Raw genomic sequence first — 16542 nt, 5'->3', positions numbered from 1 at the left:
AGACCAACTTTACTTTCTTTCTACCTATAATTTATGAAAAACAGAGCAGCAAATCCTGTCGACTCTCTTTTATCTATCAATCAAATGGTAATTTTCATAATGTTTGTTACCATAGCACACACAGCCTGTGATCCTCTGTTACTTCTGTTTTCCTCATGTTGGTTCACTGTTACAGGTAAGCAATCAGGGATTTCTCCCGGGTATTCTAGAACAAGGCGAGGGAGGGTGCAGGGGGAAACCCGCATAATTACCACAGTGATGGGTTGACATCTAGAATCTACGAACGACTCCACCGCTGCACTTTGAAGATGAAGAAACGGAGTTTCTAAAATAGCAGTGCATTATGTGAACTGAGCTCAAGAACAGAACCCACCTTGGAAAGTTTTAGCCTAACACTAAAAGACAGCTTTCACCCTGACAGCACGTCAGAATTTTTCCCCAGTTAATTTTCCAAATATGCCTTCAGTAATGTGTCCGTTCTATTCTTTAAAAGAAAAAAAAAACCCAAAAGCAATCTCAGGCAAAGTGTCTTTCCGTTGTCTCCTAAAACAGAATCAAAATTAAACATACACAGAGGCATTCTTCCTGTTGTCTACGTTTGTGGTTAGAACATTTGGCCATGACCTTCTGCAAAATCCTCAGTCAAAGACACTGAATAACAGTAGATATGCATTCTTGGATATTTTGGCTTTTTTCGTAAGTGACAGGCTTACTAAGGATCATAGACACATGAAGTAGCAGGTGATCAAAACAAAAAAAAATTTAAAACATTCAAATTTAGGAGATGGGTCAGTAGTGTAAACATCATAAACAATGATGCACTAAACATTGAATCTAATAACTGTCACCAAAGCTGAACCCAAGGGCTGAGATGCCCTTTTGGGGCAGATGACAGGAATCCTGAGTGTCGGTATATAGGTAATAAAAGTATCTATGAGAGGAAGAACTGAATGTCCTATAATCCCACATCCCTAAAAGACTGGATGCAGAGGACTCTACACAAAAGTCATCACCACACCACTGGTTTGTTACCATGGAGAAGAACCTTGAACAAAATTGATCCTCCCTCAGACAGCATCTGGCAACAAGCCATCTGTAGGAATGTGCTTACTGAATTCTTTTTTGAGGCTGATTCTAGAGGGGGTCTCTATCCTTCTGGAATTTGTGAATTGGATGTATTTCCAATAGTAGGGAAACCTCCATATTAAAATATGTGGAATTTGAAGGGCACTCCATCTATTCATTCAACTCTTGATGATAAATGATTATATACTTTTCACTATACAGAATGGAAAAATTATCAAATTAAAACAAAAAAGACGAATTACTGAAGGCAAGATTAAGACCAACCTATTGGTTAATTTCTTTTCAAAGAACTGTGTTTAGTTCTATTTCAATAAGGAAAAAGTCCTACAGGTCTACAACCACTTGAGAACATACAGAGTTGCTGTGAGCCTGCCATCCCAGGGGGCCTTAGGTTATCTGCAGCCAGTTGGGAAACTAGAAAAAAAAATTCCTATTTCTCTACTATATTTAGTCCAATCCTGCCTGAGTACTGAAGACATTTCATTCAAAATGCATAAAGGCACCTGACATGATTCATATGCACTCCATCTAAAAGGTGACTTATTTAGACCTTCATGTCCATCTGTTAAGAGATGAGGAGCCAAAAATTGTGTGACAATGTTCGAGAATAAATGCTATACTTATAAAAGTCTTCCTAGTTTCTCTAGAAGTGTGACAAGCCCCTTGGGTCCCTAGGTTTGACCAGTGGTCCCTGGGAGCTGTGCTTTGGGCTAACTTCTTCCCAGAAGGATGCTCTTCTGGGGGTTGTGTTTGGAACCATCTTCAGTAATGACAAGCCAGCAGGTGACTGGCCTCAGTAGAAACATCTCTCTTGTTCAGGTCCAGCAGCACAATTCAAGGGACATCTAAGGGAGAAATGGTGGCTGCTAGTTACCAAGAGAGATAAGAATTCTTCAAGAAGGCCTGGGTCACACCGTAGAAAAGAAGCTCAATCTGAAGATTAGTATCTTTTCTGCCAAAAAAAAAATTTGTAGAACTTCAAAGTAAAATGCCTTCAGAATTTATTCTGCACATTTTTGAGAAGCTGAGTAGTGAAAGGAACAAGAGCTCAATGGAGAGTGGTGAATGAAGAGTTAGGTTCTGGGTACTGAGTGATGCTCTCAAAAATCTTCTAGGCTCCATGGCATTTTCTCTGAACCCAATGACACCTCCCTTTTCCTGTCTCTTTCTTGTAATGATGTAGCCATGGCTATGAAAAGGCTGAATTTTCAAAACTCAAAGACAATTTAGACTATAAGGAGGAAGACAAATACCATATGATTTCACTTACATGTGAAATCTAAAAAAACCAACCAGCCAACCAACCAACGAACCAACCAAACAAACAAAAGCAGAAACAGACCCATAAATACAGAGAATAAACCGATAGTTGCCAGAAGGGAAGGGTGCAGAGGATGAACAAAATGGGCGAAGGACAGTGGGGGGTACAGACTCCCATTTACGAAATGAATAAGTCACAGGAATAAGGCATAAGAATATAGTCAGTGATATTGCAATATCATGGTGTTGCATGGTGATGGATGGTAGTTACTCTTGCCGGGTGAGCACAACATAATGTATAAACTTGTTGAATCACTGTGTTGTACACTTGAAACTAATGTAACACTGGGTGTCAACTCTACCCCGAAAAATTATATATCTATAGATATATAGATATATACATGGTGGACTTTTTGCCCATGTTGTGTGGAAAGAGATTATATCCCATCTTTAGCTTTCTGATGACGTTGAAAGTGTACAAGAGGGACAAATATTCAAACCTATATCAGATCCACACACACAGATTAAAGACCAGGTACAGGAGAAGATCAAGACAATGATCTAGTCCTTCATTTGAGGTTTTGAGGTTGTTGTCTACTTTGAGAACCTGGTGAAAGCTTCTGACCTTCTCTAGGAAAAAAATCTATATGCATGTGAATGAACAAACACACAACCTTTACATGAAATGCCACAAGTTTCTCTGAAGTCCTAAAATCATGGACACCTGCTTGACCGCAGAGTCAAGAGCTGAAGACCTTATCTGGATGACCATTTATGGAAAGTTTTTTGTGAATGTCAAGTAAATTAAAAGCCTGTGTCTGATGAATTTTGGCTTAAATTCGAGGGAGATGATACTAATTTCTTTCTTTCCTTCTCTCCTTCTTCCTTTCCTTCCTCTTTCCCCTTTCTTTTTTGTCTCTTTCCCTCTTCTCTCTCTCTCACTCTTGCCGTGTCTTCCCACCAGAGAGGAGCTGGAAAAATGGCCTCAGCATTCAGTGAGTAACAAAAATGATTGGTAAATCCATTTACGTTCTACCAATCACTTTCTTATGTACAATGGCTATTGCCTTTTGATGATGTATCTTGTGCTTCTCTCTTATCCATAATCTTCATGGCAAATGTGCCTGCAAGGGTATTTGCTATTACTAATTTACTAATGAGGAGCTACCTAATGGCTCAGAGAGAATGTATTTAATAGAAATGGGACAAAAGTCCACGTCTCGTAACTTTCACTTAGATGTTCTTCCCACAAAACTGGGCAGCACAGGAAACAGTCATCCAGTTCTTAAGGCAGATTCTTAAGGGACAAATTTGGTCAACTGTCTCTTGATAGCTATCACTTAGAACAGTATGGGTAATGGATAGGTATATGAATACGCGCTCTAGACCTAATTTGATAAACTCTCATGTGGAGCGTCTCAATATGGCACCCTTTTAGGGGGTTTCATAAAGTCTAATGCATGAAGGAGCCTTTCATGTTTCTTGATACGTATGGTAGCATTTTATCCTTAAAACTTGAACACTAATCCTGCCACAACTGAAGCCATCTAGTGACAAGGACCACACAGCACTTTTTGTACTGATGTACTGTAGAGCTGCATCACCATGGCAAAGTGTCTTCTTCTCACTTGTCTACTCACCATTTATTAAAAAAAATTACTTTTATTCTTTACATTTTATTGTGTCTAAATTATGTAATGCTTATAAATATCCAGAAACTGAATGCTGATATTGGTGTTTGGCCCAGTCTGAGACATTTGCTGAAAGAAGTAAACATTGTTAATGGGGAATATAATATAAAATTGTACCCAGCCCTTATTGTGCATCACACACACACACACACACACACACACACACACACACACGAGTAACTTAGGTAGACAGTTCTTTATGTTCTTGACACTTATTTAAGATAAAGTAACACAAAACTTCTCAGAAAAATAGCCCCATGTGAAGAAGCAGCATAATTTTACTGGCCTTGTCACGTCCTCTGTTCTTATGTAATGCAAAGATGCACACAGAATCCAACTACTCTAAGTCAGATTCAAGCATACCTCATGATTGCTAACATTTTCCCCTCAGAATTATCCTTTTGCAAAGCTAATGCTTGTGGGTCACAGGCACTCTGTAGATAATGTGATCTTTCCAGACCAAGTTCTTTCAGGGCACCTATGAGGAAAGCATGGAAAACTACCAGGCATATCTTCAAGGTTACATCCATCCGCAGAAGGAAACAACAAAGCCAGCCAGCGTCCCCCAGGAAAGTGGAGCAGCGGGGGAGGCTGTGGGCCACACCCGCCATCACTATACCTGTACAGATGAAGCTGGAGAGTCCCCCGTAGATGACTTCATCATTGTCGGGCAATATAAACGGACACCTCGTCTGAACCTCCAAACAGTATTGCTTGCAAGGAATTGTCTTTCTGCAGTTAAACTGAGCGACTTCAAAGTACTGGGAACACAGCCAGGCTTTGTAGACAATCTGAAAAAAGAGAAGAATCAAAAATCGGGAGGGGTGACAAGAGTTCTGTCTCTAATACAGGACATGCTGTACTGGGAGAAGCATGCTTTGGTGCCAAGTGGATCATAAGGAAACTCTCATTTCCAGAAAGCTCTTTTACACAATAACAGCTGCAAGTGATAACAACGTAGCAACAGAAGTCTGCAATAGAGCAAAACATTATTGGAGTGAGCCTTTAAGAGAATGCAGACGGTAACATGGCTTTTGAGTCGATGTAGCTCCTTTGAAAAACAACGGAGCTCGTCAGAACCTGAAGTTTCAAAATCCAATGATACAGAAAGTTAAAAAAGAAAAAAACAAAACATAATCAACTCTTTGGTCCCCTGTAGTCATTGACATTGACTGCAGTGTGGGAGGGGAGTCCGTTCTGAGCAGAAGTCCGTCTAGCTATGCTTCCAGTGGACACTAGATGGCGCTGAGTCCTCTACCACCAGGACGAGCAGGCGGTGCAGACCACCGGCCAGCAAGACCTTCAGCTCCAGGCGCCCCGAGCAAGCAGCAGTGGGCACTGCATTTAGGACTCATATCCAGTGCCTTAAAAACCTCATCGTCCCAAAGCCCAGAAACACCCAACCTTGGTCAGACCTAACATGCGCTGGTGTGTTTCGGAGTCCGGGAAGGAAACCCCATCAAAACCACAACCTGGACCTTTGAGAAGTACTGCACGATCCACATGAACATGTGTTAAGTGTTTAGTTAACTTGATAAAATGTGAAACGATTATGGCTTCATTTATCTCTTTGTTTTTGATAGCTATTTAGGAAAATACATATTGAAAAAACACCTTTTTCTATTATAAGGAAACAAGCTGCACCTAAATCCAAATAAAGAGAAAAGCACCCATCTACAGTATAAATCACTGTGATTCGGGTAGTTCCCAGATCCTAGGCATGGAGGGTTGCTGTCTGTCTGTTTCTGGGGTTAATAATATTCAGGGAAGATTCTGTCAACTCTGTCTTACTGTGAAACGTGAATGTTTTACAGTTACACGTCGCTAAGAGCTCATGAACACTTGCCAGTAAGAGCAAGAACAGTACCTAGGATTTATCAACTTCATACCCTGTTCTAAGCATGGTTCGTACTTTTTCCCCAGGTAGTTCTTAGCACACACCTGGAAGGTAACTATGAGTCATGATTTGCGTGCAAATAATAATTAGTAATGGAAGTAAATTAAAAATCCAGAATTCAAACCCACTTCCTATCAAATTCCAAATCCTGCATCTTCAAAATTATGCTATGTTTAATTGAAAATGCCTTTTAAGAAAAACTTACAAAATCACAAGGGAGTTGGCGAAATCAATCTGACATCAGCACCAAACTGACGTGCCTGGCCGATGTCCGTTTGGTGTTGAGTTTTGATTCATAACTTTGCATTAGTTTGATCAAAATGAAACTTTATTCTTTGATCAAAGATGCCTTCGTGGGGATAAAATGGGATGCGTGTGAAATTCAGATATAAGTTTAGACAGCTAAGAGTAATTTACTTGCTGTCATCAGTTATTTATTTATTTATTTATTTATTTATTTATTTATTTATTTATTTTAAGTGGGCTCCACGCTCCCAACGGGGGGCCTGAACTCACAACCCTGAGATCAAGACCTGAGCTGCGATCAAGTGTCGGATGCCCAACCAACTGAACCACCCAGGCTGCCCCCATCAGTAATTTTTTATAAGGGTTTATAATTCCTTAAAACTTGATAGGAAAATATACAAATAATTTGTACTCCCACAGGTCTTTTGAACAGGTCTTCACATAAAAGCATACGTTAGAAAAAAAATGCAACAGCTGAGGGAACCCCTGATTTCTTAAATTTCAATGTGGAAACTACGGGTGTGTGAATGTGGGCCACAGAGACAGAGGTGGCGGGTGGGGGCAGATCTGCCATGCTGTCAGAAAGAGTTTGGAAGGATGAGTTTCAGAAGAAAGGAGAGTGAATGGTTTTCCAACCATACTTCGGGGCAGTTGCAGATTGCTTTTCAAACTGCCATTGGTACTTATGCAATCTGACATAAGATATCATCTGATAAAGGACATTTATGACATAAACCAAGTCGTAATCTAGGGATGGCAGTTTCTGTCTTGTGATTCCTGGTTCTAATTTCCTTTTCTCAGCATTAGGGGAGGTTGAGTATATATACAGTACTAACAGTAAAGTGCCATTATAAGGAATGCTCACATTCTGCATACTTCTGGGTGGGTTGTAAAAAGTAGAGTTCTCTCTTTGCCCTTAGGGAATGCTGCTACGTAATTCCAGAAAGTTGCAGGTACTTTTATGGGCCAGACTGTGCTCTCCGTTCTGCCTCCTACTTTGCTTTTACACCATTTTTCAAATTCAAGTGGTTTCTGAACAGCAAGTCCCATCCTGGCCCTGGTGGACATCATCTTGGGCAGGACACTGTCCCCTCTCAGAGACAACGGGGTATCGCATACCGGAGTCTGCTGGGAAATATACACATTCTCTTTGCAGTCGGCCTCCTTGGCATCACCCAACTGGAATGGATCCATTTTTATCCTGGTTCCTTAAATGCTACTTCAACTATATTTCCTTTGCAGATTTTTACGTAAAGGCCTAGTAAGTAACGAAAGTGGTTTTTATAAATATCAGGTAGTAGTTACGGACAAAAGTGCTCAGGACTCTGGACCTTCCACAGGGTGATAACCACCTCTCTGGCCAGGTTTCAACGCATCATCAGTTCTTATGCATGAACTCTGAGACTTTCGAAATGTAATGGAAGATTCCTCCTCTGAGCCTTAAACATCTTCTAAAATTTTAGTGCTGGGGATGCGAAAGTACGAAAGGATTTTCAAACTAAAGCCCATGATGAAAAGTAAATATAGTCATCTCTTTTCACAAAAATTCTGTATTGTGAGGAAGGTTAGGAGTCTTTTCTTAGGATGGCCTCGTCTTCTCCTCCAGAGAGAATTAGGTAATTGCTTTTCTAGGTGTCCCAAATGGTTTAAATGATTATACGATGCCGAACAATAATTTGGGTAAAAAACAACAGGCGTTCCATTAAAAGTTATTTTAGGGACTCCAAAGCCCACCGCCATCCCCCCAATGTGGAAAATGTATGTAAATGAGTCAGCATAAAGGAACAGTTTCTTAAGAATTATGTTTAGAGTTTCATTCTGGGCTCAGGCGAGGGGACGGGGTAAGGAGACAAACTCCTGGCTGAACCACATCCACCCACACCCCTCCTCGAGGGCAAGGGACACTTTTGTGTCTGGAGAGCAATATTTGCCAGGGAATCATGCTCAGGAAGGACATCTCAAATGATCCCATACAGCTCACAGGGAACATTCTCAAGTCATAGTCTACCAAAGCAACAGACTAAGTGATAAACACGGCCTAAAGTTTCCCCCTAAGGTCAGGAACATGGCAGAGATGTCCACTATCACCACTGCTATTCAACATAGTATTAGAAGTCCTAGCCACAGCAATCAGACAACAAAAAGAAAAGGCATCCGAATCGGCAAAGAAGAAGTCAAACTCTCACTCTTTGCAGATGATATGATACTGTATGTGGAAAACCCAAAAGACTCCACCCCAAAACTGCTAGAACTCACACAGGAATTCAGTAAAGTGGCAGGATATAAAATCAATGCACAAAAATCAATGCATTCCTATACACCAACAACAAGCCAGAAGAGAGACAAATTAAGGAGTTGATCCCATTTACAGCTGCACCCAAAACCAAAAGATACCTAGGAATAAATCCAACCAAAGAGGCAAAGAATCTGTACTCAGAAAACTATAAAATACTCATGAAAGAAATTGAGGAAGACACAAAGAAATGGAAAAACGTTCCATGCTCATGGATTGGAAGAACAAATATTGTTAAGATGTCAATGCTACCTAGAGCAATCTACACATTCAATGCAATCCCCATCAAAATACCATCCACTTTTTTCAAAGAAATGGAACAAATAATCCTAAAATTTGTATGGAACCAGAAAAGACCCCGAATAGCCAGAGGAATGTTGAAAAAGAAAAGCAAAGCTGGCGGCATCACAATTCCGGACTTCCAGCTCTATTACAAAGCTGTCATCATCAAGACAGTATGGTACTGGCACAAAAACAGACACATAGATCAATGGAACAGAATCGAGAGCCCAGAAATGGACCCTCAACTCTATGGTCAACTAATCTTCAACAAAGCAGGAAAGAATGGCCAATGGCAAAAAGACAGTCTCTTCAACAAATGGTGTTGGGAAAATTGGACAGCCACATGCAGAAGGATGAAACTGGACCATTTCCTTACACCACACACAAAAATAGACTCAAAATGGTTGAAAGACCTAAATGTGCGACAGGAGTCCATCAAAATCCTAAAGGAGAACACAGGCAGCAACCTCTTCGACCTCAGCACAGCAACTTCTTCCTAGAAACATTGCCAAAGGCAAGGGAAGCAAGGGCAAAAATGAACTATTGGGACTTCATCAAGATAAGAAGCTTTTGCACAGGGGTACCTGGGTGGCTCAGTTATTAAGCGTCTGCCTTCAGCTCAGGTCATGATCCCAGGGTCCTGGGATCAAGTCCCACATCGGGCTCCCTCCTCGGAGGGAAGCCTGCTTCTCCCTCTCCCATTCCCGCTGCTTGTGTTCCTGCTCTCGCTATCTCCGTCTCTGTCAAATAAATAAATAAAATCTTAAAAAAAAAAAAAGCTTTTGCACAGCAAAAGAAACAGTCAACAAAACCAAAAGACAACTGATGGAATGGGAGAAGATATTTGCAAATGACATATCAGATAAAGGGATAGTATCCAAAATCTATAAAGAACTTATCAAACTCAACACCCAAAGAACAAATGATCCAATCAAGAAATGGGCAGAAGACATGAACAGACATTTTTCCAAAGAAGACATCCAAATGGCCAACAGACACATGGGAATGTGCTCAACATCGCTCGGCATCAGGGAAATCCAAATCAAAACCTCCATGAGATACCACCTCACACCAGTCAGAATGGCTAGAATTAACAAGTCAGGAAACGACAGATGTTGGCGGGGATGCGGAGAAAGGGGAACCCTCCTGCACTGTTGGTGGGAATGCAAGCTGGTGCAGCCACTCTGGAAAACAGTATGGAGGTTCCTCAAACAGTTGAAAATAGAGCTACCATACGATCCAGCAATTGCACTACTGGGTATTTACCCCAAAGATACAAATGTAGGGACCTGAAGGGGTATGTGCACCCCAATGTTTATAGCAGCAATGTCCACAATAGCCAAACTGTGGAAAGAGCCAAGATGCCCATCGACAGATGAATGGATAAAGAAGATGTGGTATACACACACACAATGGAATATTATGCAGCCATCAAAAGGAATGAAATCTTGCCATTTGCAACGACGTGGATGGAACTGGAGGGTGTTATGCTGAGCGAAATAAGTCAATCAGAGAAAGACATGTATGATCTCGCTGATATGAGGAATTCTCAATCTCAGGAAACAAACTGAGGGTTGCTGGAGGGGTGGGGGGTGGGAGGGATTGGGTGGCTGGGTGATAGACACTGGGGAGGGTATGTGCTATGGTGCGTGCTGTGAATTGTGCAAGACTGTTGAATCACAGACCTGTACTTCTGAAACAAATAATACATTGTATGTTAAAAAAAAAAAAAAGAAGATAGCAGGAGGGGAAGACTGAAGGGGGGGGAATCGGAGGGGGAGACGAACCATGAGAGACGATGATGGACTCTGGAAAACAAACTGAGGGTTCTAGAGGGGGGATGGGTTAGCCTGGTGATGGGTATTAAAGAGGGCACATTCTGCGTGGAGCACCGGGTGTTATGCACAAACAATGAATCATGGAACACTGCATCAAAAACTCATGATGTAATGTATGGTGATTAACATAACAATAATAATTTAAAAAAACCACAGCCTAAAGGAGAATGTCATTTTTACTTGATTTCAGGGTAACAATACTCTCTCTTTCTCCCAAACCATTTTCTCACTTGTTATTCTTTCCCCAGGAAAGCTTGGAGATGTGTCTTGGAAATCTTTTACAAATAAAAAACCAAGCGAGGAAAGACTGTAGCAGCGAACGGATGGCACTCAGGTCTTGACAGCTGGACCCACTGTTTCCACTAGGAACTCTGGAGCTCCCCGGAGGATGCGGGGTGGTCACTACCTGAACATGTGCGCATGTCTGGAGTCACCGAGTCAGGCAGGAGAGGTTCTAGCAGTGGTCCTGCTGGGCCTCTCATTTTAAAGTGGAAATTGGGGCCTTGAAACATCACAGTTGATGGCAACCAGACTTCCAGGCCCTTGTTTTAATAAAGCACCACATTATCTGGAAGGCACTGTGCCTTCCTAACATCCTCTTTTTCTTCCCACAAATGACTTCATTTCAGGACTGCACCTTGGAAACTTTCTCTTGTAATTCCGCACCGGGAGCTATCGTGAGCCAGCCCACCTGGCCCTCAGTCTGGCTTCTAGGTCCTCTCTGCACGCACATCCCCTGGACACACAGGACTATTTGACGATGTGAGCGAGGACAGCCAAGACAGCAGAGAGGCAATCCAAGGGAGCCTGGTCTACAGAACTCATCTCCAGACTCACGATGAAGAACGATGTGTTTTAAAGATAATTCTTAGTATTCAGCAAAGTTTTGGGTATACTGGCACAAGTGTGGTTGAGCGGAAAATCTCAAGAGGTGGACCAGGTGGTGGGGGGTTCTTTGCTTCCCAATTATGGGAAGTGATGTTAAGCTATCGGGCTCTGGAAGGGAATGCTTTACGTGGATAGGAGGATGAGCCTAAAATAGTCACCATTTTGTTCATTGGGAGTTACGCATGGGGCCCTGAATAATCATGGTTAACAGGATTGCTATTATAAATGACCTGAAGCATAAACCATGTCAGGTTCTCATTACTTCTCCTGGTTCTGGACATTCCATTTGGATATGGCTAATCTTGTGGCGAGCCTTTCAAAAACACGTAAGATTGATGTTTCCAATAGAAGCGGGGATTCTCATTCCTGTTAAATATGCTCGCCTTCCTCTCCCAGATCTATATCTATGTTTCAGAGCCAGATAGCAGATTTATATTGTAAATATACATTGGCCTGCTGAAAAAAAAATATCATGCTGGTTACAATTTTTTATCATTAGGAAAAATGTCAGGTATCGAAAATGGTTATCATCTTCATATTAGGAGGTTGCTTACCTATTTCCCCAAGTATTAGCAAGGATGGCTTCTTTCTACATTTATAACATGTGTTGATACATTTTATTAGATCCTTTCCTGTCAGCTCTAATGCATTCCTGGCCTGAGTTTTGCGTGTGTGAGGGTGAAATGATTGGTTATGTAAGCGATAGTCGGCTCTAGCAATTGCCCCCGGGCTCGTGCACTTTGATGCACGCCACGTGCTGCTGCGATTGTAAATGGAGGCAGAAGTCAAAATAAACGTCCTGTGTCTCAACGTCTGCTTTCTTCTTTATTTGAGTCCATATCTCGTTAAAGCACATTGCACCCAGAAATCAGAAATACTGATGTATTCTGCGAGGGAAACAAGAAAACAAACCCCTGCCTAACGATGAGCTAAGGCTTCTGCGGAATATATTAAGGGATGGACAGTGCGCTGAGCACCAAGCTTCTTGATCCTCCAATGTCAGCACACCTTGTCCTCCAGGGCTATGTCTTGGCTCTGTTTCCTAAATAAGATGCAAATGTCTTCCAGTTTCTGTCGGTGACCCACTTCGGGATCCTGTTATAACACGTGGTCTATTCCCCTGAACTTCAGAACTCCCCTGGCTTCCTGGCACTGCCCTACATTTTGAAGTCCACCCAAAGCGTGCTCACCACCATTCCAGAGCCCCGGGCTCATTCGGCACAGGACAGGGGGCCAGTCAGAAGAAGGGCCGTGGCTGGGCCAGTCTGCTATTGTGGAGGTCTGTGGACACACATGAGATGCTACTGATGACAGAAAGCAAAGCAACTCTATGGAGCTTTCGTAAACAGAGAAGCTCCATCCAAAGAGGAAACAAACAGCAAGCAGAGCATTTGTCCCTGTGTCTCTAGAGCTTTCCACGGGATACAAAGCCAGCTCGGTTTCTCCTTCCCCCATCCTCCTCATCCCCAGCTGCCTGGCTTTGCCCCCGCTTCCTTATCTCACCTTCTTTTCCCTGATTTGGCGTCAGCCCCCAACCACTCCACAGAAGCTGTTCTTTCTAAGCAAGCTGGCTGCTCTAATGGCAAACCCAGCTGCTAACATGGATTATCGTCTTACTTGACCTCTTGGCAGCACTGACTGCTCCTGACAGTGCCATGCTGGTGGGACTCCAGCTCTCCACTCGCCGCCACGCCTCCCGCCATCTGCACTTGTCACTGTTGTCTCCTCGGCCACTCCCCAAAATGCTCCTGTTTTAAACTTTCCTCCACGCGTTCTCTCAGGGCAAATCTTCCACTCCCGTGATGATTCAGTGGTCATCTGACAAACAGAAGCTGAACTCTTGGTTTCCAAAGCATCTTTCTCTCTGTGTGCCCTTCTCGCTCTCTCTCTCTCTCTCTCTCTCTCAAGCATCTGGTTTCTCTTGAATGGTCTCTGGAATGTCTCGGTTTTAGCCCTCTAACCTCTTCATCACTGCAGGTCCACAGTGGAGAGGCAAGAGTAAGAAATCTGGGAGTCACACCTGACACCTCCTTCTGCTCCCTCCCGCAACTGTTTAAGCTCCAAGTCCACCTCCTACATATCTCCATACCTGCTCACACCTCCCAATTCCTATCACCACCATCACCATGTCACCATCACTCTCCCTCCTAGACCACCGCATGGACACATCTGTGGACCTCCACGTTGTGACTTCAGGCATGGACTCCTCCTCCATGCCACTCTCCACCCTGAACAGGCTGGTTCCTCCTACCCTGTGTGGCTGCATCTGTGGGTCAACATGGGCCTCTCAAGATCTGAAATGGACTATCCCTAAGGGCTTGCACTAAACCGGAAGCTCCTTCCTCCTCCGCCTTCCCAGCCAGGAGTGCTTGTGCACTTTTGTGTCCCAGCGCCCTGGGGGTGCCTTCCTCAGAATGCTTATTGGAAATTTGTCCCATGGGCCTCCAGTCTGCACAGCCCCATCTTGTGATTTGGTTAGCATGAGCCAGTCCTTCTGGCTCTGAGCTCCTGTGCAGAATAGGGCCTGGAACCGGAACCTTGACAAGCTTCCGAGATAGTGAATCCTATGGACCTCTTCTAGGTGATCAGATAACTCTTCTACTGGAGGCCAAATAAAACCTTAAGAAATAAGATTTTTAAAGCCCACTTCATGAATTGAACCTCTCTTTCCAAACAGCTAGCGTGGTTTAGGTCCTGTGGCACAGTGGGAGTTGGGATGCAAGAAGACAGGGTTCCCATGCAGAGAGGAGGCAGGGTGTGGAGTGATGCACGGGGCTCGGGAAGGTCTGCAGAGCTTCAAAGAGCAGAGTTTATTCTGTACTTGTTTTTAAAAATGGACATGCTGGGGATGCCTGGGTGGCTTCATCTGTTAAGTGTCTGCCTTCGGCTTGGGTCATGATCCCTGGGTCCTGGGATCGAGTCCCAAGTTGGGCTCCCTGCTTATTTGGGGAGCCTGCTTCTCCCTCTCCTCTCTGCTTATGCTTTATCTCCTGCTCTCTCTCTCTCTCTCTCTCTCAAATAAACAAATCAAATCTTTTAAAAAATGGATATGCTGCTTTGGCTGAGATTTTGGCTAAAAAAGGTTTGGCAGACAGATTACACTAATTCATACCTTTCCCAAACTGTTCCACCATACACTTAGAAATGAATATGAAGATGATAGTAGTAGGTGAATTCAGTTTACAGTGAACAGCCATTTCTTACAGTGTAAGAAAGATCTTTTCCAAGGAGCCACAGTCACCAGATTTTCATGTTGGTGACAAAGACTTCAGGAGCTCTGGTATGGACATTGGAAAGGAAAGAATTCCTTTCACGGACACTACCTCTTAGTCTCAGGCATGAGTGGACGTAGCTGTAGGAATAGGAGTAGATGAAGTTCCTTTTGTAGACCATCAGCCAGTCAAACCTGGGAAGGCGGCAGTATTGCTTGTCACATGGCCCTCTAAACACACCATGTATTTAAACCTGGCTTATATGAACTGCCATCAAAGTACCAGTGACCCTATTAGAATTTATAGCTTTAAAAAAGCAGTGAGCAGACACTTCAATATAAATTCAGTTTTGGGTTCCATGCCTTGAGCAAGCTTAGAATGTTGGAAAGGGTTGAAAAGGCGGGAAATCAGCCTTTGGAAGGAAGAGAAATGACACAAGTCTGTAGACAAGAAATCTATAACCAGTCCTAGGCATATAAAGGGATTATTTACCAAGTAAAGAAGGAGAATGAATGAATGTGTTATTGTGTCAAAATTCCCTTATTCTGTTGGACTCACACAGGAATACGTGGAGCACTTGCGGATTAATACATGAATGAGTGTTATAATCCAGAATCTAGAATATATTTAGAAAATACCGATGCATTCAGTAGAACTATAATAAGTAATCAGCACATTCACTAGAAAGTTCAGATGTATTCATTTCTTCATAGACTGAATAGAATGGGACTTACTGTAAGGTCCTCACTTAAAAGAAACACACAAAAAGGTCTGAAGAAAGTTAATGCCTGACTTTGTCATAGAACCCAAAGTAAAATATGGAAAATCTGAAATAATAAAGTAAAATTAGTTATCTAATTTCTAGTTATTTCTAACAATATTTCTAATGCGTGTATTCTGATAATTTTTCATAGTTGAATACCTTAAAAAACTGTACTATAAAATGCTTTGGGTATATATCCAAATTTCCTACTTCTTGGCCGTATTGTCAGGATATTTCTGTACCAGCAATGCACAACAGCAGCCCTACTTTACCAATAGCTGATTCACAAGAGTTATCAATTTTTTAAAGATTTTATTTTTATTTATTTATATGACAGAGAGAGAGAACACAAGCAGGGGCAGTGAGAGAGGGAGAAGCAGGCTTCCCTCTGAGCAGGGAGCCCGACGTGGGGCTCGATCCCAGGACCCTGGAATCATGACCTGAGCCGAAGGCAGACGCTTAACCAACTGAGCCATCCAGGCGCCCCCACAAGTTATCAATGAAAACAATAATAATCTATCTTTGCTCCAAGAAGGCGCACTGTCCCTTGGCTAGCGGAACCTTCGCAGACTTTTATGTTTCCCACGGATGTGAGCACTTCTGATTTTGGCATTGAAGTCTACGTACAACTAGTGCGAACATGGAGTCATCAGTATGGTTTTCCGCTATAACCCAACGTGTCTGTTAGCAATGAGGGGCGGGGGCGGGAGAGAAGACAGCTGTCCTTGTAGATTAGGAGCAACCAGCACCTTGGGACCACAGCAACATTGCGTGTCACACGGCCCTTGAAACATGCTATTTACTTAAACCTGGTCTGTACTGACTGTCAGAAAAGTGCCAGTGATCCTATTAGAATTTATAGCTTTAAAAAGTCACAGAGTGAGGGGCGTCTGGGTGGCTCAGTTGGTGAAGCATCTGCCTTTGGCTCAGGTCATGATTCCAGGGTCCTGGAATCGAACCCTGCCTGGCATCGTGCTCCCTGCTCAGTGGGGAGTCTGCTTCTCCCTCTCTCTTCTGTCCCTCTCCCCTGCTCATGCTCCATCTCTGTCTTTCTCTCAAATAAATAAATAAAAATCTTAAAAAAAA

The 16542-nt window shown here is 42.8% G+C and overlaps 1 protein-coding gene across 2 annotated transcripts in view; it reads right to left on the bottom strand.

The window, feature by feature from the left end:
* The window catches only part of FAM155A (family with sequence similarity 155 member A), a 608456-nt gene that overhangs the window by 26636 nt on the left and 565278 nt on the right, over positions 1-16542 (bottom strand). For both annotated transcript variants that reach the window (XM_027588054.2, XM_027588055.2), the window contains exon 2: positions 4657-4828. In XM_027588054.2, coding sequence (XP_027443855.1) covers positions 4657-4828 — 172 coding nt within the window. The remainder of the gene's footprint in view (positions 1-4656; positions 4829-16542) is intronic.

The sequence above is a fragment of the Zalophus californianus genome, chromosome 3 (assembly GCF_009762305.2).
Source record: "Zalophus californianus isolate mZalCal1 chromosome 3, mZalCal1.pri.v2, whole genome shotgun sequence".
NCBI lineage: Eukaryota > Metazoa > Chordata > Mammalia > Carnivora > Otariidae > Zalophus > Zalophus californianus.
Note: the sequence above shows the minus strand (reverse complement) of the source record. Positions and strands in the feature narration are given on the sequence as shown.